The sequence below is a fragment of the Alexandromys fortis genome, unplaced genomic scaffold (genome assembly GCF_014885135.2).
Source record: "Alexandromys fortis isolate MF-2015 unplaced genomic scaffold, M_Fortis_MF-2015_v1.1 scaffold_1, whole genome shotgun sequence".
Taxonomy (NCBI): Eukaryota; Metazoa; Chordata; class Mammalia; order Rodentia; family Cricetidae; genus Alexandromys; species Alexandromys fortis.
Window position 1 is genome coordinate 23354993 of NW_026067927.1, and position 22750 is coordinate 23377742.

At 51.3% G+C, this 22750-nt stretch overlaps 1 protein-coding gene across 1 annotated transcript in view; it reads left to right on the plus strand.

Annotated features, from left to right (window-relative positions):
- Cmip (c-Maf inducing protein) overlaps positions 1-22750 on the plus strand; it is a 191282-nt gene that overhangs the window by 137705 nt on the left and 30827 nt on the right. Inside the window, exons 4-6 of the mRNA XM_050143904.1 lie at positions 9079-9240; positions 13391-13432; positions 20145-20207. Of these exons, the coding sequence (XP_049999861.1) occupies positions 9079-9240; positions 13391-13432; positions 20145-20207 (267 nt within the window). The remainder of the gene's footprint in view (positions 1-9078; positions 9241-13390; positions 13433-20144; positions 20208-22750) is intronic.

Here is a 22750-nt window from a genome sequence, read left to right on the forward strand (position 1 = left end):
TTTTTGGTTTTTCGAGACAGGGTTTCTCTATGGTTTTTGGAGCCTGTCCTGGAACTAGCTCTTGTAGACCAGGCTGGTCTCGAACTCACAGGGATCCGCCTGCCTCTGCCTCCCGAGTGCTGGGATTAAAGGCGTGCGCCACCACCGCCCGGCAGGAGTAGCCGTTGTTATCTAATGGGTAGCATTGCTGGGGTGCTTTCTGTCTCCTCCCTGCCCCCTACATCTGAAAAAAAAAAAGGATGAAGTCCTCTGACTTCGGGCTAAATCTAGGTCCCCTGAAAGACCCACACAGCTCAGCGGAGGTCACAGGATGGGGTGGTAGCCATCCAGATGGTGGCAGAAGAACAGAGGCAGGAGATTGGAACAGCCCAGCCCTTATCAATAGACAAGCAGCTCAGCAACAGTCGACCTGGCTACACGATGAACTCCACATCATGAGAGGGAATGGATATTGACAGTCACTAGGTTGCCTGTCAACTGTGAGTCCATCTTGCTGAGTGGGAAAGGTTTGGCTCAAAGGGTCACATGCTTGTCTGACTCCAGTTCCATCGCCTCTTCAGAAACCTGGAGACTAGCTGTTGAAGAGGAAGAGGCATTGACTGTTGGGCGTCCTCAGTTTCCTTTGGGATGACAGCTGTACAGGACGTGGTCAGGGCCACCGAACTGTATGCGTAGGGATGGTTGGTGGTTCATTGGGGGTCAGACTTTCACCTTAAAAATAATGGACAGCCACGTACAACAAAAGACAGCAGGGCTGACTCCCAGCCTTGGAGTCCCCAGTCAGCCAGGGTCACAGGCTTTCTCAGGTATCCGTCTCCTCTCTGTTGCTGTGATAAACACCACGACCAAAAGCAACTTGAGAAGGAAAGGTTTTGTTTCATCTTTCAAGCCTGAGGCAAGGGAAGGATCCTCATCAGAGGGAAACAGATTCACCATGATCTGTGAATGTTTCTAGATCAGAAGGGCCCACCCTGTGATAAAATCAACTTGCGTTTCCAGCATTTTGGTGCTTTTATTAGCTTGTTAATTTAGTCGTGATGATGGGCTTCATTATGACGATTTTATATGTGTGTATGATAGGTCTAGAAGGCCGTTTGTCTGCCCGCACCAACATCCACAGCCCATAGCAAGCATAGAGTCAGGATAGGGGTGTAATCAGCCTGCCTGTCTCGCTGGGTGTGCAAGGGACTCTGGGGGCCACCACGTAAATTAGTAACTTATCCTGTCACCGTGTTAGAGTCCCTGACAGACAGCTTCAGGGAGGGAAGAGGGCCGTCTGTTTGGGCCCACAGCCCATCACAGGGAAGCAGACATGACAGCTAACAGGTGGTAGCTGCTTGTGGTACATGATTGCCAGCTGGGGAGTAGAGCGATGGAGCCGGAAGCAGAGCCCACCTGCAGCCTCCATGCTCCTACCCTTTCAGCCTGCTTCCAACAACGAGGCCCCACACCCAAAAGGTCTCACCAACTCCCAGAACAGCACCAGCGGCTGGAGCCAAGTGTTCAAACCCACGAGTCTGTAGGGGACAATTCACTGTGAAACCGAACTTTGGAGGAAAAGCCTGAGGAAGGGTACCTGTTTAGGCCTGTCCAGTCTGTACCCCATAGCTCATATATAAGAGGAATGTGGCCTAACACAAAAGTATTAAGTTACTCAGCATTATAAGGGACAGGTGGACGTGCGTGCGTGCGTGCGTGCGTGCGTGCGTGTGTGTGTGTGTGTGTGTGTGTGTGTGTGTGTGTGTGCGTTCTGTGAACTTTGTAGGTGGCAGTGTCATGTTGCAGGGTCAAAAGTTTGGACACACCTATTAGCTGGAGGCTTGGAGTACTCATGTCCCCTATGGAAGGAAGCAGACAGAGGCTGTTTCCTTGTGCTGAGCACAGTGCTGCCTGCAGATGAATTGGACCTTGGGCATGGTGACAGGGGCATGGCACTGCCCCATAGTTTTTTCTGTGGTGACAAGAGTGTCCTTCATCTGCGCCCGCCTGTTGTAGCGGCCACTAGCAGCTGCCGAGTGATTGTGTGGCTGAGGAGCTGGACTTCATTCTAATTAAGTTGACTGTCAGAAGCCCCCTGGGGCCAGTAGCTTTCAGACAGGCTGGGCAACTCCGCGCGGGACCTGGAAATAAAGTGTCAAAGCCAGTCCACATCCTCCTCCCTAGCTTGCTAAGCTCCATCTCCGTAGGGACGTCCTCCCCTCCGCAGCTCCTCAGAGTACCCGTGACAAGTGACGAGGAGCATGCGTACTTGTGTGCACGCGAGCCTCGGGCTGCAGCAAGCAGCAGAGCTGTGGCCCCCATCCTTGGGAAGAGCATTTCCAGTACATTCTGAGCCACACCTCTCCCAGTGAGGGGAGGGACACCCACCTGATGACAGCTTGTCTCCTGTGGAAGAGCTAAGAGACTCCACTCTTCTCAGACGTGAGAACCCCAGTGTCTTGTGTCTGCTTCTGCCACAGGAGCAGTTTCCAGAGAGATGGCTGGTGTTGCCCAGGTAACGTCCCTTCCTTGACAAGCAGAGAGGGTGAGGAAAGCCATGGAGTGACTGGCTCTGCCAGAAGGGAAACAGGAGGCTCTGCCTGCTGGTTCTGTTTATTGTTGGCTGGGGGGGGCAGGGGGGCGTTTTGCCACAAATGCTGAGGGTCTATCTTAGTCTTGCCTGCTCTGGACCACTCCCTCCTACGACTTGGTAGGTAATGTTATCTCTCTCTAGCTCTGTAGCCAGGAAGTAGATGAAGCGCTTCATGTGTGTTCTTTCGTGGGGGAATCACAGCCAGCCTTTACACGTAGGTGTCATTTTACTGCTTTGCAGATGAGGGACTGTAGTCAGACAATAGGCTGTAAATCCCAGGGCCTGTCTGCTCCCCTTACCACAGTCTCCCTAGGACTTAGCACAATACTTGGCGCGTTATAATAGAAGGCTTCACGTAGTCTTTGTTGGCTGGGTAGTAAGTCGGTGGGTGAGTGGGCGGACGGATGGGCCCAGGATGGATACATGAGTAAGTGGATGGTGGAGATGGCTGGATGAGTGCGGAAACTGAGAGGAAGGATGGGTAGGTAAATGGGTGATGGGTAGGTGAATAGATGGGTACAGACGGCGGGTAAGCCGATGAATGGGTAGATAGATGAAGGCTGAGTGGATAAGAAGACGGTAGAAAGGTGAATGGGTGGGTTGTGGATGAATGGGTGAGTGGATGGGTGGGTGGGTGAAGGGTAGGCAGATAAATAACGGAGGGATGGATGAATGGGTAGATAGTAGAAAGAGAGTTTAGATTTGAACTGAAGTCTGCTTATTGCAACAAACCCCATACTCTTAACAAGCCATGCTGCCTTTGGCTTTGTCTACTCGCTTCTGTCCTCCTAGATGGCGTTATATATAGTTTAAAAATAGCTTATTTGAGGTGTAAGTTACGTGGCATTAAGATCAGTCATCATGAGCATGCAACTTAATGGTTTTAGTAAATTTATGGCTTGGCCACCTGTATGTCTTAGGTCTGCCTTCTGTCACCAGACACAGTGGCCATGAGGTAACCTAGGCTGTCGTAGGATGCATTCCTTCTTTTTCCATTACGTGGCTCTACCCCATTGTGTTGCGTTATACATTCGCTGAAGGACATTGATTTTGTTCATGGTCACTCGTGTGCTTATCTATGTGGGACTAGGATTTTCTTTTTTCTGGGGCAGATTTCTAGAAACAGAGCCACTGACCTGTGCGGTCAGTGCGTGCTTGGCATCTTCAGACTGTCAAACAGGCAAGGGCATAGCTCAGTGGTGAGAACATGTGAAGCATCCTGGGCTTTGAACCCCAGCACAAGAGGGCCGGAGGCGGGGACTGTTGAATGATGTCGCTGTGGGGCTGTACATTTTTACTTCACAAGAGCAATGCACAAGGATTGGTTTGACCCCATCCTTGTCAACACTTGGTACCATCTTTCCTGTCACAGTCACCTCAGGAGACGTGAAATGGTACCTCTGTACCAGTGTCATGTATATTTCCCCAGTAGCTTATCATGGTAAGCATCTTTCCTTCCCCCTCACTTTTCTGTTTTCTTTGCTTGCTTTGCCTTTTGTTGTTTGTTTTCCTTTGACACACCACCTCAAAGTAGTCTGGGCTGGGCTTGAACTCTCGCACAGCCGAAGGCGTCCTTGAGTTCCTGCTCCTCCTGCCTCCACTCCCCACAGTGCTGGTGTGACAGGTGTGGTTGCCACCACGGCCAGCTGTGAGCTGTGAGCATCTTTTCTACTCCCAGTCTGGGATCTGACTCATGAGCCAGGGCTTGGCAAAGCTCTGCTGATGAAGGGCCAGATGGCAGCTCTTTGGGGCTCTGAGGGCCACACTCAGTTTCTGCTACATATTATATTTGCTTTGGGTTTTACAACTCTTAGAGAACCCACTTTTTTTTGGTGTCCTTGTATACAAACAGCCAAGGCTGGGTTTGAACACGGGCTTCAGGTTGTCAGCCCCGCACTGAGTCAAGCCTTATAACATCAGTCATGTGCCCAGCCATAAGACAGCTTCAAGACACCTGTTCCCCCCTCCTCAGCTCCTGGCTCGTGGCAGAGCAGACTCAGTGGGAAGACCACATTGCCTCTAGGGAGCTAGGATTCCAGAAGTGGCCTCATCTTAGCCCCACCATGACTCATCGCCTGCTGAGCTCATCAGAAGGATGCTTCTAACACGTCACCTGGGGTGTGGCTAAGGACCCAGAACCCTGGATGGTCTGCCCCACCTACTCCCTGTCTGTCTGCAGCATCGTGACCCTCCTACCTGCTGCTCCTGCCGTCCCCTCTCATACTTCCCACCCACTGGTCACCTGTGTCCAGCCTGTGGGTTTATTCCTGGCTCTTTCCCTACCACCAAGCATCGATGACACCTTCTTTAGTGTCTCTTGCCTGGCCCATCCTGTCTCTCCCTTTGACACCACTGGTCCCAAGGGCTTTGATGGAAAGTGCGAGACCTTTAGAGGCTCGACAGCCAGTTTTGACTCATGTACCGATTTGACTCTTTATGGATGCTTGGCTTTAGGCTGGTTCCTTTTCCCTCCTGGCTGTGACAGCCTTGTGAATCAAGATTCCAACTATCCTCCAGCAGATGCTATGGCCACTCTGTCCCATTCCTGCCGCCATCTGCTTTTGCACTTCACCATGGATACCATGACCTTGCCTGAGCGTTTGTGGCCCTGAGAGCATCTTGGCTTAGGCTCCAGAAAGACACGTGTGTTAGACTAAAGGAAACATGCTCCCTGAATTGCAGGCAAGTCTGCCTGTGTTTGAGGATTGAATTCCTGCTACCCACATAGATGACATTGCTAGGTGCCCATATCATCAGCGTAGAAGGTACCCTACATATTGGTTGTATGCCCCCCACCAAGATCTTAAAGTTTGGGGGTTTTTAATTTTTTTATATACAGAGACAAGCATGATCTTTTTCACTGGGTAGAAGGCCTAGAATGATCCATTCAAGGTCACTTAAGTCCATCTTAGGGAAGTCCCTGTCCTTCTAGATCAGACTGGCAGGTAGAGCAGGTAGAGCTGTAGTAAGAGCTCTGGCTGAGCTTCCATGGATGGCTCTGTCTTGCCTTAAGATGGCCAATGAGGAGAAAGGCCTCTCCCCACCTCTGCCTCACTCTGGGCATCAACGTTTCCTTTCTTTGCTGTGCTAATCCTACGTTATTGAACTCAGTCCTTTGACTGAGAGTCTGTTTGTAGGATGCTCTAACCTGGGCCAGGAATCCTGTTCCTTGGGTCTCATAACTGAACCAGACAGTACGCATCAGGACCTCGCTAGCACTGTGCCTACTCCCGTCATGTGCTAACTGAATGCTAGCCCTTGTCACGGCCTTGGCGCCTCGTCTGAACGCTGTCTCTAAGGGAGGTGTCTTGATTACACAACAAACTTATCCCTTAGCTCTAAGGAGGGCCTGTCAGTCAGGACCACGGCCAGGTCACTGACGGTAAGGGTTAGGTAGTCCTTATTCCTCAGTCACTGAAGATAGGCAGTCCTGCTTGCCTCTGACTTCCTTCCTCTGTCTCTGTGGGCGGTGGTTTTCAACACTCCCTGTGCTGTGGCCCTTTTAATACAGTTCCTTGTGTGGTGGTGAGTCGTGGTGATGCCCCCTCCACCATCAAAATTACTTCTCTTGTTACTTTGTAACTGCATATTTGCTGCTGTTGCGAATTGTAATGTAAATATCTGATCTGTGGCCCCATGGGAGTCTCACCGCTTAGGTTGAGAACCACTACTCTATGGTCTCTGTTCTGAAAGCAGTCTGTGGCTGCCCCCTTCATAGGCTGCTTATATTTTTGCAGAGTGCTTGTTTGAAATGAGGTCTCCTTTTGTAGCCCAAATGGCCTCAAAGTGTATGTGTGTGTGTGTGTGTGTGTGTGTGAGAGAGAGAGAGAGAGAGAGAGAGAGAGAGAGAGAGGGAGAGGGAGAGGGAGAGGGAGAGGGAGAGAGAGAGAGAGAGAGAGAGAGAGAGAGAGAGAGAGAGAGAGACTGCCTTACTGACTCTCACACTGAGGCTGGAGCGCACTGACTCAGCTGGAATTGGCTGGCCAGCAAGCCCTAAGTACCCTGCTGTCTTCACCTCCAGCGTTGAGATGATAGGCGCATACCACCGTGCATGCTTGCCCTGCAAGCGTTTTACTGGACGAGCCATCTCACGGCAAACCCATGGTCTCTGGTTTCCGAATGAGCGCTTGGATTACAGACATGTGGCACCACAGCCAACCCTGCTTTGCAGAGTTTATATGAGGGTTGGCCATTACTGTGCTGGCCACATATATTAATGACAGCTCTTTCTGGGCTGTAGGACTTTTTTTTCCCCCTCCTCTTTGTGCTTTTCAGTATGGTTTCAATTTTTTTAAATGAGTGAACATCATTTCTACAGAAATCATTAAGTAATTCCCCTTTGAAACATAATAGCTTGCAGCTGGCCAACAAAAGAATTAGGGGAGCTTCCACCGTGCGCAAGTTGAGTCTGTGGGATGACCTGAGGATGGATTGTCTTGATGGTTCTCATTGTGTGGTGAAACTTTCAGAAACTAATTTATTGGTCTTTTGACAAGGACATGGTTTTCTAGCACACATTGAAACCCCAGAGCCCAGAGCTCAAGGGACGATCAGTCAACAGCATCGAGGAAAGAGCTAGTGACAGGTCCGGCTGGCTGTAACATCGCGTCATTAAAATAATGGAGTTAGGGACACACTCGTGGCCACCCTCTTCACCAGCACAAGCGATTTACTTGTCACTGGGGTGCCCGGCACCAGCAGAGCTTGCCACGCCTCCTCCATCCTCCGAATGTGGAAGCCCGTGGCCATTCCTGCTTCTCTTCCACCCCCTGCGCTGGGCACAATGCTGCTTTCACTTCCGTAGCCCAGTGTAGCCCAGTCCAAGGAGAGCCGTGGAGAACCGAGGGCTCCAGCACAGAGCCATGGGGTCAAGGAGGTGGGAGAAGAGGGAGAGGTAAGGCAGGTTGGTGGATGAGAGGACTAGAGTGAGGAAAGAAAGGACGAAGGAGGAAGGGGCATTTCAAAAAATGCCACAGAGAGATGGGCGTGGTGGCACACACCTGTAAACCCAATACCTGGAAGGCAGAGGCAGGAAGATGGAGCAGTTTAAGGTTAACCTGGACCAAATAGCGAGTTTCAGGCCACCCTGAGTTGCTTGATGTCCTTCCTCAGCAGAACAAAAAACACCCCATAGCTATAAGTTTCTGTATGTGATGCAGGCGGCAGGCGGCAGGGAATCAGCCAGCCAGTAGGCAGCTCTACGAAAGCACCGAGTACGTGAGAAAGGACGGAGGATACCGTCTGTGCTCCTGCGGGTTGTACGCGTTTGAGAGAGACAAGAATCGAGTTTCATTTGTGTTGGATGTTTTGTCTGGAGTGGGTGCACATGTGCGTAACTGCATAAAGGAAATGAAGTATGTGGGTTCATTTTGATGTGGGTCCCACTGAGTCTGGGAGGCAGCTCTCTAACACCTCCCATATCCTAATTTATGAACGTGGGACCTAGGGCCCTTCAGGTGAAATAACAGCTAAAAGGAGCCATTGTCTTCCTGTTCCCATCCCCATCCTGTTGCATTTGGGGTGTGCCTCCCCCTCTTCCATTTCAACCCAGGTCCTAAAGTCATTTTGTAATTCTTAATTCAGAAACGGCAGAGGAAGACCCCAAGAGCCTTCAGATTGAGCTTCAGTTATCAGTAAGGGCCCTTCCCCTCCTCTTTTCCCCTTTCCTCATTCAGTCTTGGGCTCAGAGGTTGTGGCATGTCACCCCATCTGGCTGCTGGCATGGGGTGCGGTGACTCTGAGATTACACTTTCCCCACGGAGCAGGGAGTTTAGCACTAAGTGATGAAGCTCGTTCTGTTGAGAGTCCCAGCAAGCAAGGCGGCGGCGCAGGGCCAGGCAGGCAGCCACGGGGAGGGGAGCACTTGACTTGGACCTCCGCCCTTCAAGGCCTCTGTTTCCATGATGTCAGAGAGGCGGAACTAACGGGGCCTCAAATCCAGGAGGCAGCAGCCCCTGCCCTGCATTTGGGTTTGGAGGCTGCGCCGCCGATGGAGGTGAGCATACCTCTGTCTTCCTCGCCTGGCTTCCTCGGGCCATCCGGGACTCATTCTCCACCTGGCTGAAGCTAAATTCTGGCCTTCATCCTGACCATCCTATTTCTCTGTCTGAATGCCACTTGCCAAGAGACCTCATAGGATCTGCTCATAGAAAGCTTTCTGTGGGCCGGGAACACTCCCACCCGTACTGTGCTTGGCGACTCGGGGACTGAGTTTGGCAGAAGACACGGCCTAAAAGAGCAGTCTCCTAATTCTTTTTCATGTGTCATCGGGAGCAGGGTGGGAAATTGCTGTCCTGGCGTTCGGAGCCTGCCTGTCTGCAGACGCACCCTTGACCTTGGACGGAGCCTGTTGCTTTCTTCATTGCATCCATTTCCTTTTGGGGAAGAGCTCAATCCAGGTTGACAGCTTCCCAGGACCTTTTTCACCCCAGCCAGGGAGGTTCTTTGATCCTCTTGAGTCTTTTGCTAAATCGGTGATGTATTCCCATCTCTCTCTCCCCACCCAGAAAAAGATATATAAATACAAGAAAGTCCTGAGTAACCCGAGCCGCTGGGAGGTTGTCTTGAAGGAGATACGGACGCTGGTGGACATGGCCCTCACGTCCCCGCTGCAGGACGACTCCATCAACCAGGCCCCTCTGGAAATCGTCTCAAAACTGCTCTCTGAGGTAAGGTGTCTCCCCGCTCCCCCCTGTTGGACGTGGCTCTCTCCCCTTTAAGTTGTCTATCTTTACTTCGATTTCGTTCCCAGCCCCATCTGAGTGATCAGGAGAGATCTCCCCGTGGTGTGCCATCTCCCTGTGGTTACTAAGGAAGTCTTGAGGGCATCGAGAGTGAGCCTTGGTGGCTCCTGTTGCCTCCGGCTCGTCTGGAAGTATAGGGTGACTGTTGCCTTTGCTAAGTCCTAGGTCAGACCCAAGATCTGAGTGGTGGTTCTGACAGCAGCCGCTGCAGCTACCATGGTCAGATGCCAACTTTGGTCCTCTAAGGCCCTAGATCAGAGGTTCTTAACCTTCCTAACGCTGCAACACTGTAATACAGTTCCTCTTGTGTGGTGGCCCTCAACACAATTATATTCATTGCTACTTCATAACTTCCTTTGGTACTGTTATGAATTGGAATGCAAATATCTGTAAAAGGGTCGTTTGCTCCCCCAAAGGGGTCATCCGCAGATTGAGAGCCACTACCTAGATGAACCCCTCCATCCTGCTCTGTCCAGCTGAGGCAGCATCTCATTCTGGTTTCATTCAGCCCTTCTTAGTGTTCTGTCCCATTCACCCCCAGATATTCACAGATAGGCATTGTTTGCCTCGCTCGAGGTTTTAAAACCAGACTGTGTGCGTGTCAGGGGGTGGCAGGAAATTGCCATACATATACAAAATTGTCAAACAATAAAACAAGGCCAAAAAGTAAAAAAAGAATCGGACTTCAGCACAATGGCCATTTCCAGGTTCTCTTTAAAGACGGAAAATTTGGCTACATTGGGCAGCTACCGCTACTCAGCATCCTGTTCTGGGCTGGCTAGCGCCACCCGCCATGCCAGGTAGCCCTCTACTAGAGCTTGTGCCAACTGCCAGGCACGAATATGGACAGGGGAGAGTAGTACCAAGACCCTGGCCTCCCAGCCCACGTTCATCGGGGGCTGCAGCAGCCATGGAGAGGCATCCTCAGTCAGCCCCAAATGAGTTGGACGAGTATTCCCAGACCCCACTGCAACCCACTGGGATCTGTGCCCTGCCCTCAGCGCTGTTTCCTGCATTCTACAAATAGCCACACTGCTCCTGTGGATGCGCCTGCCTGACCCCTGGGGATGCAAGGGTTGCTGACTCCCTATTTAAAATAGCCACCACCTGAGTGATGTCCCCCATCTCCCTCTCTCTCTCTCTGGAGAGTGTCATCCCTCGTGTCCCAGTTCACTCCCGTGCATGCTCCCTTCAAACTTCTGAATACTCATTCTGTCGGCGTTTCTCAGCTGTCCTAGGCTGGCCACCACCTTGGAGCCCAGGAACTTGGGTCCTCTTTGATACAGAATGTTGGGGGTCCCTCCCCTGGCGGGGTAAGATTAGAAAGTGGTGGCAGTGGCAGATGGACAAGTGGGGTGGGATACACGGGTGGGAGAGAGCTTTGTTCCAAGGAGGGCCATGTGCTGGTGTGAACTGGTGTGAATCACAGTCACGGTTCCAAATCTCAGGGCCTCCTGCCTGCCCAGTGTCCAGCCCTGAGTTCAGGCTACTAACCCAGTGTGAGGGAAAGAGGCTTGGGCAGATGGATCTCCAGTTGTGTGTTAGTGAGTTTACAGTTGATCTGACAGAAGCGGCGTAAAGAAGGTGGATTTGGTCTCGCCATTTGAAAGTGCAGTCCGCATTGGTGGGGAAGGCAGGGTAGCAGGAGCTGGAGACAGCTGGACACAGTGCATCCCCAGTCAGGAGGCAGAGGGAGAGAGGGAGAGAGGGAGAGAGAGGGAGAGAGAGAGAGAGAGAGAGAGAGAGAGAGAGAGAGAGAGAGAACACGTTGGTACTCAGCTCACTTTCTCCTTTCCATTCAGTCCAGGACCCCAGCCCCAGAGAAGGTGCTGCCCATGTAGGGTGGGTTTTCCTACCTCAGTTAACCCAAATTAGAAACTCTCTCACAGACATGGCCAGATTCCTATTTCCATGGCGATTCTAAATCTTAACAAGTTGACGTTGGTCAGTAGCTCACTGAGCTACACAGCTGACACTTGGGACCACCCCCAGGTCCGCCCAGTAACCAGGCTTGCATCCCATATAGAAACTGGGTGAGGTGCGGACTCACCACCTTACCCTTGGGAGTTAGAGGCCAAAGATCCAGAGTTTAGTTTCATCCTTAGTGATATAGTGAGTTCCAGGCCAGTTTGGGCTACATGAGATCCTGCCTCTGAAATAAATAAATAAATAAATAAATAAATAAATAAATAAATAAGTAAGTAAATGGAAATAAACAAATGATGCCTGGAGTGGTGGCTCAGTGGTTAAGATTCCTTGCTGCCCTTGCAGAGGACCCAGGCTCAGTTCCCAGCCACCAACTACATGGAAACTTACAACTGTGCATATACATACATGCAGTTAAAACACTGATACACATAAAATAAATTTATCTTTTAAAAAAAGCAAATCTGCCCGGCGGTGTGATGCACGCCTTTAATCCCAGCACTCGGGAGACAGAGGCAGGTGGATCTCTGTGAGTTTGAGACCAGCTTGGTCTACAGAGCGAGTTCCAGAACTGATTCCATAGCCACTGAAAAAGCATCTCCTGGGAGTTGTCCTCTGACCCGCACTTTACTTGGTGCTGTGACATGCATGCACACCCACCCATGAAATAAATGTAATAGAGTAGGCTTTCAAAGTAAAAGTGAAACAGACTTCGTGGACCAAGCAGAAAGCTCATTGCCTCCATCAGGGAAGAGCAGAGCTGGCTTTCATCTACTCGTGTTTTTTAACCGTCCACTAGACACAGGCCTCCCAGAAGGATTAAAGTATCACAGTCAGAGAAACACCCCGCTGCTTGTCCCGGACACTGAAGATGGTGGCCCTTGTCTCCGCCTCCTGTACCCCAGATTGCTGGGCAGAGGCAGATATCTGGCTTGGTACCTTTCCTTTGACCTCAGCTGGTCCTTGTCTCCTGGATGCCCCTACTCCCATCCGCTGTTGTAACGGTAGGGGCAAGGGCCCTGCATCATGCCAACCCTAAGCTCCAAATGTGGCTGTTGATAAATGCAAGTGGACACTGGTGACAGCCCTTGCCTTCCAGGAGAGACACGGTAGACTGACGTAAAAGAGAACGCAGCAGGTGCTTTGAGTTTTCCCAGGGTTCCTGCCATTTCTTCACATACGCGCAGGAAGCCAACAACATAACAGCAGTTTAACGGATTCCAGATCCAGAACAGGGAAAACCACGGCAGCAACATAAACCAAAACAGGGTTATTAACCTAGTTTTGTTTTAGACGTGCGTTGCTCAAATGTGTGTTTAGCTGGAACATCTTGGGGGCGCTCGTGGCTTAGGAGCCTACTCTGAGAACCGCTGGAATACTCTATTATTGATCTAAAATAAACGGTTTACCCAGAGCCTAGTGGAGACTCGCAGAAGGTCTTTTTTTTTCTTCCTTATGGGTTATGAACCTGCCCTCTGATGCTAAGCAGTGTTCTAAGTCTAAATCCCTCCTCAGATCACTGCCCCATGAGGTGCAGGTATCAGGACCCCCAGAGACCTGAGTCACTCCAGGCCTCGGAGCTGTGAGACATGGGCAGGGAAGCTCAGTTTACCTTTAGCTACTATGGTTTCCTTTCTGTGGCTGTGATAAAAACTCCTTGACCGGAAGTGACTTAGGGAACGGAAGGCTATACTTCAGTTTACAGGTTGCAGTCAGTCATTGAGGGAAGTCAGGGCGGGAACTCAAGAACTTGAAGCGGGGACCGCAGAGGAACTGTGCTGCTGGCTGGCTCGCTTGGGCTTGTGCTCAGAGAGCTTTCTTATACAGCCCAGGACCATCTGGGAAGGGCGTGGTGCTGCCCACAGTGGGCTGTGCCCTGCTACATCAATCAGCTATCAAATCGAGACAGTCCCCTGCAGACATTCTCACAGGTCAATCTGGGCTGTGTTCAGTGGACAGTTTAAGCTAGCTGGGATGTTCCCATTGTTCTGCCCTGTCCCAGAGTTAGCCTGCTGTGTTGAGCGAAGAAGTGATTGGGGGTGGGGGCTGAGGACCGCTGAAGACCGAAGACATTTTGCCGTGCTGTGGATCTCTGCGGTCCCATGCCCGGTTTGGCTGATTGTGCTTCCCTTCTTTCTCTGTCCTTTAGAACACAAACCTGACCACTCAGGAGCATGAGAACATCATTGTGGTAAGTTGCCAACCTCCCTCCCATTCCCTCATCCCGCTAAAGCCCCGGTCTGGTGCCCAGGCCGAGATTGTCCCTAAACCGCTAGGCTGTGCCACGGCCCTGGCCATTGAGATCACTTAGCTGCCCACCCCCCCATCCTGCCTCAGTGTAGAGCGCAGAGCTGACTGGAGATGGTCGTGATGGCCAGCCTTTGGGGTTCACTGCAAGCGAGTCTCTGTCACCCTTTGATTCCCAAGTCTCCGGGGAGGTGTGGCTTTCACTTAGAGACATCACCCTGTCACTCACCGGACAGGTAAACCCTCTTTTGTGCCGGTTATGTCCGCTAATTAATCCGTGACTGGAAACCCCTCTAGTACACACAGTAAGGCCTTCTTTCTCAGAACTCAACAGTGTTCTAAGCACCTTTGGGTAAAATATTTTCCTGGGCCGTTCTAAGCTCTGAGACACTGTAATGACAAGAGAGAATAGGGATTGCATCTGTGTCCTGTTCTGTTACCCGCATCCTTAAGTGGTAGGGACAGCCCTGCTGTCACAGATTCACCTGCTGTAGGATGACGGATGTTATCACTGCAAAGTAGAGGTAGATAGCGTGGGTGGATAGTGGAGTGACAGAATCCTGGGGGAGAGAGCCAGTAAGTTTGCCAGGGCAGTGACATCTGAGCTGGGCTTTGAAGCATCAATAGGAGTTTGTTAGATGAGGAAAGGCATCCTGGGAAGAGCAAACAATGTATTCAATGGTGCAGAGGTTAAAGCAACATGGTGTCCAGTGGGAACTTCGGCATTGCTAGAACATAAAGCCTGAGGGAGCAGGAAGCTAGGGAACAGAACTGGAATTGGAAGCCAAGCGGGACACTGTTCTGGAGATCAGAGGGTAAGCCTGTGAGGAGGGGCTGCAGTTTGGGGGTAACATGCCAGCCCCCGGTGCCATTTGAGCTTCTCCAGCAGAGCCAGGCCCTGTGTCCCATCAGGAGGCGAGCTTGCTTGCCTTTCACGTCTCAGTGGGGTCGGTGGCACTTCTTTTCCTGGTCTGGCACCTGGCTCATAACTGGTGCACCCGCCACAACTCCCGTTGACTGCTCTTGACAGCGCCGTCTCCTGGTGTCCTGTCAGTGAACCAGCTGGTGTGGCAGGCCTTCACTGCCTGTGGGAATGAGTGTGCCAAACCCCAGCTCTGCCCCCACCAGAGGCCAGCCCTGCCATGGGCGGCCTGCGTTGTGGATGCCAGGGCCCTGGCAGCTCAGTTAGGATAAAAACAAGGGCGGGGGTTGTTCTGGGTAACGGAGGAGGGGCAGCTGGTCTGCTTGACCAGTTGGGGTGCTTCCAGAGCCAGGTTGTCTTGAAGGGTGGGAGTGTCACCCCAAGGAAAGGCGGTAAGAGAGAGGACCTGTGTGCGCAAAGACAGCGGTACAGCCAGCTGGGTCAGTAGCAGTCTGAGTGAGTGCCGCAGAGGAGGTTGTGTCCCCAGGTCCTGCTGGACACCATGGCCGGGAGGGAGCATGAAAGTCCCCCACTCATAGAAGATTTCAGGAGGAGCTTATTCTGAGGAACCTAGCTGAGACGGCCACATGAAGCCCTCCATATCCCTTCCCCTCCCCTGTCTCCAGACTATACGTGTGCGCATGTGTGAGTGCAACACACACACACACACACACACACACCTACCCCTGTCCTCTTCACTGCCACAGCTACCATCTTTAGGGCTTAGCATCCTTACCACATCTCCTGGAGCCTCCCTCCAGCCAGAGTTCTGTCCTCATACTTGACCTGTTGACAGTCAGTCCCCTGTAGCAGCGCTCGGTCATTCTCTGTGTACCTACTTTTCCAGCAGAATTTGAGTTAGCTCTTTTCATTTCACCAGCCAGATCCCCAGGCTGTAAAAGCCATCAGTGGCTACCATTGGCTGTCAGGAGAGACACACAAGCAGGCACACACATCCTGCACAGGCCCACTGTCCGTGATGGTGAAGAAAGCGGACTTAATGTTAACGTGGGTTCAAACTCAGAGAATCTAGACCTGGCTGTGATCGTTACTTAAAGAACTTTAAAACTTTATTATTATGTTATGTGTGTGGTGGTTTTGCCTGTGTGTACTTATGTGTGTGGGTGTTTTACCTGCCTGTATTTCTGCGTACCATAGGCCAGCCGTGACAATGGAAGTCAGAAGAGCCCTTTGGATCTTATTTTGAATCTTATCATATTGTTCTTGGGAACTGAACCCGGTCCTCTGCAAGAGCAACCATCTCTTCAACCTGCATGAAAAAATTTTAGTGTTATTAAAACAGTTATCCTTGGACTAGACCCTAGTGGTTCTCAACCTTTGGGTCACGACCTTTGACCAACCCTTTCCCAGGGGTTGCATATTAGATATTGCATTATGATTCATGAAAAAATGAAATTTACGCCCTGGCAATGCTGAAGCATGCATGGGCAGCCCATATATGGCGGTTCTGTTGAACTTGTCCATATTGGGTTCCATGGTCTATGTTGATAAGGACGACTGACCAGGTCTCTTCCTCAAGAGGGCACCAGATCTCATCACAGATGGTTGTGAGCCACCGTATGATTGCTGGGATTTGAACTCAGAACCTTTGAAGAGCAGACAGTATTCTTAACTCCTGAGCCATCTTTCATAACAGTAGCAAAAATTACAGTTATGAAGTAGCAACGAGATAATTTTATGGCTGGGGGGTGGTCCCCACAACATGAGGTACTGTATTAACGGGTCGCAGCGTTAGGAAGGTTGAGAACCACTGGGCAAGAGCGATGGCTCAGCGGTTGAAAGCACTCGTTACTTTTTCAGAAGACCCAGTTTCGTTTCCCAGCCCCATGGTGGCTCACAGCCCTCCGTAGCTCCGGGCACTCACGTGTTGCACACATTCATACACCCCTAGGATGCTAAGCTCGCATTTGCAAGGTCCCAGGTTCAATTCCCAGCACCACCAAAAATCAGAAAGGGGGAAAATGTTCAAGACAGGAAAAAATAGTCACTCTCAGGATTTGTGGGTGATTTGAGGCCCCCTCGAGGATGTCAGACTCTACAAGTGTCCGAGCCTCTAGTGGGAGATGGGATGGCGTTGATGCATAGCCTCTGCACAGCCTCCTGTGCGTGTTGCCTCATCTCGCAGTTTACACCATCTGGTACCGTGTTCACAGGTGCTAGCTGCCCCATGATAGTACCTCACGAACAGAAGTCTCTACTTTCTGTCCAGACACAGTTTTTTTTCCCCCTCTAATTAATTTGTGCCGTGGTTGTTGACTACACAGGTGAGGAGCCCATAGACAGAGGACTGACTTAACCTTGATATTGCTAGTATTTTGCTGTACCTTCGTCATCGTTGTTATTGTTGTTAAGTAGGTTTTGAGCTAAGCCTGGTGGCACAGGTGTGTTTTCCTAGCTACTAAGGAGACTAAGGCAGAAGGATCGCAAGTTCAAAACCTGCTTGGGCTACATGATGAGTTCGAGACCAGTCTGTCCAACTTAATGAGACTTCTCTGGAAAGAAAAAAAAAATCCAAAGGGGTGTGCCACATTGGCTTGGGGGTGGAGTCCCAGCCTAGAGTGCCCCGGTCAGGGGTGGGGCATGTGGTGAAGCACTTACCTCCCACTGCCATCTTCAGAGGCTGTTTACCCACGGTAACGGCTTCGGGCATGGGTCTGGTTCTTCTTGAGAGCAGTGTGACAAGGGACGTGTTCCACATCTGTCACCCCACCTGTCAGCATGGCCCGGAGATCCTTTCATGCCTTTCTTGTAAATTTCATGCTCAAATGCCTCTCCCTCGGTATAATGACATCCGCAGAGGGAAATCCCTCATTTTGAAGGTACCCTGGGCATTGTCAGAGTGTGACAAATCCTTCACTCTCAAGAGGCCTTTGGGACAGAAATATCTCATGGTGTACCAGGTACTCCTTAGGCCCAGTGCACTCTCATGAAACCTGCTTCATAAAGATGCCTCTCGCAGGCACGTCCAACCTTTTGACATCATGACACAGTGTTGTCATCTGCAAAATTCATGCTCAGAAACCTTGTATTGAGTTTGCAAAATAATTGCCAAAATACCTCAGTGTTTTAAATTTAATTACTATGTGTGTGTACATGCGGGGGGGCATGTGTGCCATGGGGGATGTGTGGAGATCAGCAGGCAACTCTGTGGAGCCAGTTCACTCGTCCTTTCTGTGTGGGTTCCTGGGACCAAACTCAGGCCATGAAGCTTGCACAGCAATCCCTTAACCCTCCAAGCGTCTCACCAGCAGCTCTCGTTGTGTTTTTAAGTTCGCGATTTTGTGGACTGCATTCATGGCGATCCAAGAGCTACAAGCTGGACATGCTTGTTATTATTATTTCGCTGCTGTCCTTTCCAGCCCAGTGACCTCAGTGCCCAGACTCCATAAGATGCCAGTTTGGTGCCTTTCTCACTGGCAGCTCAGGATTTTCTGAGCCATCGTGCCTAACATGCCAAGCAAAGGATCTGGCTTCTAGAAAGAGTCCACAAAAACGAGAGCTTCCTTATTGATTATATCAATATATTTAAATAAACTCATCACTTTATGCTCTGCCAAGACCCAGCAAACCCCTATGACCCACTGCACCTGTGGGTGTAAGGATCAGGTGAGGGTGTGGCTTGAACGTGGCCCTTGACAACTGTTGTCATTGCTAAACAAGCTCCCTAACCCCGCACTGTAATTCACTTCCATTAGGAAAACCTGGCACTAAGGGACTAGAATGACCCAATCCAAGGGGACCACACCCTGTCCTGCACTGGTGCCCAAGTAGAATATGGGCAGTGCCTCATGGGCAGAGAAGGGGCCTCCCATCCTGTTGTTGCCGCCGTGACCTGAAGTCTTCCTTTGTTTAACGAACAGGGCCATGCTTTGTCATCTGGTCCTGGGGTGGATAGTGGGACATGTCTGCTTCCGGGAGACAGAAAAAAAGGCAGCAGATACCAAGGCAGTGTCCTAGCTGATCAGGTCACAGGGAAGCCTACCGCGCCTTCCATATCACGCTGTCCCTCGTTGCCCAGTTTCTCCTCCAACGTAGTCATTGTCCCCATACTCTGGTCTGTTCCGTGGTGATGTGAAGAGTGGAGCTGTATACCTAGAGCAAACAGTGACCCACGCGTGAGGTCACCAGAGTGTGCTCTGAGTCCTGGCTCTGCTGCTTGCCACCCTGGGCCTGTGCCTTTGCCTCTCCTAACTCAATCCTCCGTTCTCAGTGGATCGGTACTCGTCACACAGAGGCTGGCATGTAGGGCACTGAAGACCCATTGCAAACACTGTCATTCTGTCATCTGCATGGGGTGGGATGGTGAGAGGTGTCACTAGCCCTGCACTGGGCTGGGAACCCCTGACCTGAGTCCTCTGGGCCTGCCCAGCAGCAGAAATGCAGCCAGAATGACAAGATGATAATCTTTTTTATTCCTTCCAAAAATCGTTGGTATTGTGTCAGTTGAAATGGGAGGTGTCACCTGTGGCTGGTGGCCACCATGCTGGATAGTTAGGAGTAGATAAAAGAGGGGAGGTCTGAGCATGGCTCTGCCTATTGGTCTGAGTGGTGGCAGCTTCATCTCAGAGGACTGCCCACCTGAGTGCCTGGTTGCCAGCAATCTCAGTCTCTTGATCTCTCCTCCCTCCTCCCTGGTGCCTGGCATTGAACCTGGTGCCTGGGGCCTCACACAGACTAAGTAAGCACCCCACCACAGAGCAACATCTAGGCACTTTTTTGTTGTGACTTCTTTTAGTGTAAGGTCTTGATGTCTCTGTCCTTGAACTCTGTAGCGCAGTCCCCCTGCCTCAGCCTCCCAGGCAGCCAGAATGACTCCTGGACCTGGCTTACCTACATTATGCAGTCTTTTCCACGGCTCGCCTAGAACCAGCCAGGCCCTCGTGACACCACAAGCCCCAAGGAGACTTGCTAAGCAGTTCCTCGGCATGGGAGTGGGTTGGGGAGGGGGGGCACCCGTCCTTGATGTGAACTGAGATGTGCTTAGATACGGTGTGTGTTGTCACATTCAACAAGGTGAGGCCACAGGTTCTGCTGGGCCTGCCATAGTGCACCCGACTGGCACCCCCACAAAGCGCATTCAGCCTGATGGCTGAGGAACCCCGCTCTCTGATGACTGCAGAGACCTTTTGGACTGTACTTGAGACAAAGCCACTGGCTCCAGTGGATCCCCTCCCCCATAGGAACACAGAAGGTGCCCGGATCCCTTGTTTATTTTTTTTAATATTTATTTCTATTTCATGTACATTGGTTTGCTGGTATGAAGGTGTTGGATCCCCTGGAACTGGAGTTACAAACAGTTGTGAGCTACCACGTGGGTGCCGGGGATTGAACTTGGGTCCTCTGGGAGAGCAGACAGTGTTCTTAACCACTGAGCATCTCCCCAAATTCCGTGTTTAAAATGACATCGTGTTCACCCAGTAAGTTGTCCTGCTGATTAGTCAGGAGTTGTGGACTTTCAGGCAATATGGATGATACATGCCAGCTAGGCATAAAGCCCCTGAAGCTAGTAGCACTGTGCAAGGTTGGAGCCTTCCTGCACGCTGGAGTCTGGTCTGTACATTAGAAAAGGAGCTCTACCCAGCCGAGGGTAGAGGGGTGTTTTCATTTCATTGCTAGCGGCTCTGTTCTGCAGGCCACGCCCCTCACTCCCACCCCACCCCCACCCCCACCTCCACCAGGCCCTGCTGACTGATGGCTGTTCATTTTCTTGTAGGCAATTGCGCCTCTGCTGGAAAACAACCACCCACCACCAGATCTCTGTGAATTCTTCTGCAAGGTATGGTGTCGCCGCCGTGGGCCACTAAAGGCCACCGTCACCACGGTGTGCAAACCAGAGTGGGTCTGAATGCACAGCCTAGTCAGGGGCCCAGGTGCAAGCCGGAGGCTTTGTGGGTACCCGTCTAGGGGGCTGCTGTCCTCTGACAGACAGGCTAAGGAAGAACCCGGCGTCTGGCTTTTCTGTGGACTATTCCTGGCTGTCTTGGGAGGCAGCTTGCAGCCGGTCTTCTGGATTCCTGACGTCAGAGCTGGGTTATTCTTAGCTGAGGCTCCTCTGAGCACTGGCTGCCCCAGGGTAGGGGCCCGACTGCAGGGCTTTCCCTGGACAAGGGAAACTGGCAACATGTGCCAGGTCAGCTTGGAGGAGCCACAGAGCAGGGCAACATGCCCAGGGACCTGATGCCAACCTCACAGCAGTTTGTATGCAACATAGCCAGACACACCAGGGGACAGGGCCTTTCCAGAACAACAGCGGAGCAGCCTGGGGGGCTGGGCTGACCCACAAACCTGTCTGTCCTTTGTTCTCTCTCTCTCTCTCTCTCTCTCTCTCTCTCTCTCTCTCTCTCTCTCTCTCTATCTCTCTCTATCTCTCTCTCTCCCCCCCCCTCTATATATTTCCTGTAATAGCTTGATATCATTAGAAAGACAAATGCTTATATCTTTTACCCCTCCAGCACCTCCAGGTCTTAGCCTGCAGACAAACTTCCTTTATTCCTACTACATGGTTCCCTTAAGCACTGTGTGGGACCCCTGCCCCCTTCTACAGCCCCGTGCTGCCCATTGGGAACATGTAGGCTATGCTTATCATGAAATAAGCATATAAAGCAGGAACAGGGTTCTTGACAGAAACCCTAGTTTTTCTGGCCCTTCGATGGCCGGCAGCAGAGTGCTGGGGATGGGGGCTTGGAAAATGGGGCAAGACTGTGTTCTCTTTGGCTCTGCTTCTCCTATAAGGAGACCCCTTTCCCAGTGACTCATGCATTGGCCAGCCCATGGCATCCAGGGGACGTTCTTCAGGACCGAGCACAGAAGCCCCTTTTTTCATGCAGTATAGGAAATGTGGGCCCTCAGGTCCAAGTGAGCAAGCACCCATCAGCATGGCTAGTCCACACAGGAGAGAGGCTTCCCCTACCACCATCCAGAGTCAGCTCCTAGGCAGGTGGAGTAAGAGAGGCCGAGCCTTAGACTCCTGTAGGATCAGTGAGCTTCTTCACAGCCTGCTGCTCAGTTTTATCCACACAAGCCCCAAGCAGGCCTCTCAAGCTTGTGGTTTTTCCTTGTTGTATGGTTACAAATGTTTATTCTAGAAAATTGACCTGTGTTCAGAGTCTTTTTAAAAGTGTATTACTTATTCTATGTGTTTGTGCATACCTGTGCTGTGATGAGCGTGTTGGGGGTCACAGGATAACTTGTTGGAGTTGGTGCTTTCTTCCCACCTTGTAGATTTGGGGGATCAGACTCAGGTTGTCAGGCTTGGTGGCCTTCCCTGCTGTGCTTCACCAGACCCCCAAAGTAAGTCTTTCCCTGGGGTCCCTGCTAGCAGGAAGTAAAGTAGAAGAAAACAGACCTTGCCAGGCAGTCCCTGCTGAAACCTAACTGGAAGAGGTGAGGATCTGCCCACTGCCTGGGGCATCAGGCTATCTTCCCCCTGGAGGCTGAGTCCAGAGAGAGGAGCTTTATAGCTTCAATGGCCTCCTCACCAGCCTCCAGGGCCTCTCTGAGGAGGCTCCAGACAGTCCTTGCTGCTGGACTTCCAGGCCCTGAACACAAAGGCCTGAGGAAATTTTGCTGTTCTCATTTCCCAGAAAAGCCCTGGGCTCTTTCTCCCAGGTCCGCTGGTCTCACTAAGAGCTGCAGATAGAATTCCTCTAGGGCTACGGGGCTCGTATATACAATCAGGTCAGTGGGGTAAGGTCAGTGGGGCAAGCAAGCTTGTCTGCTCAGCTTCTTCAAGACAAGGCACCAGAGGATGGAGGGTGTAGCTTCCCTAGCACAGACGCACCGAGCCTCACGTTGATTCCTACTGCTGCATAAAACTGGGGTGATCGCTCACATCTGTAATTCCCGGCACTCGAGAGATGAAGACGGGAGAATCAGAGTGTCAGAGTCATCCATGGCTACACAGTAAATTCCAGGCCAACCTGAGCTATGGGAGACGCTGTCTTAAAAGCTAGTGTGAGGGACTCCATGATGGTGAGGAAGGAAGAGCCAAGCTTGGCCTGCGGACTCCTGCAAGATACTGATAGCAGCCACTGGAAAGTCAGAGGCTGCCCCACATCCAGAATGTTCTTCAGCTTCTCAGACAGCCCTGCTGGATCTTACATAAGGAATGCAATTCGAGGGAGAAAAGACCCATCTGAAATGGTGAACATTTGAGGTCAAACCAAAAGCAACAAAAGATCCTATCCTGTCTGGGTTTTTTTTTTTCCTTATTTTTTTTTTTTCTTACTTAGTAAAGGGAAAGCAGGATGCCCAGTGGTTTTCACCCAGTCGAGTTAGAAACCTAAGTCCACCCACAGATGTGTATAGTGGCCTTAGTCA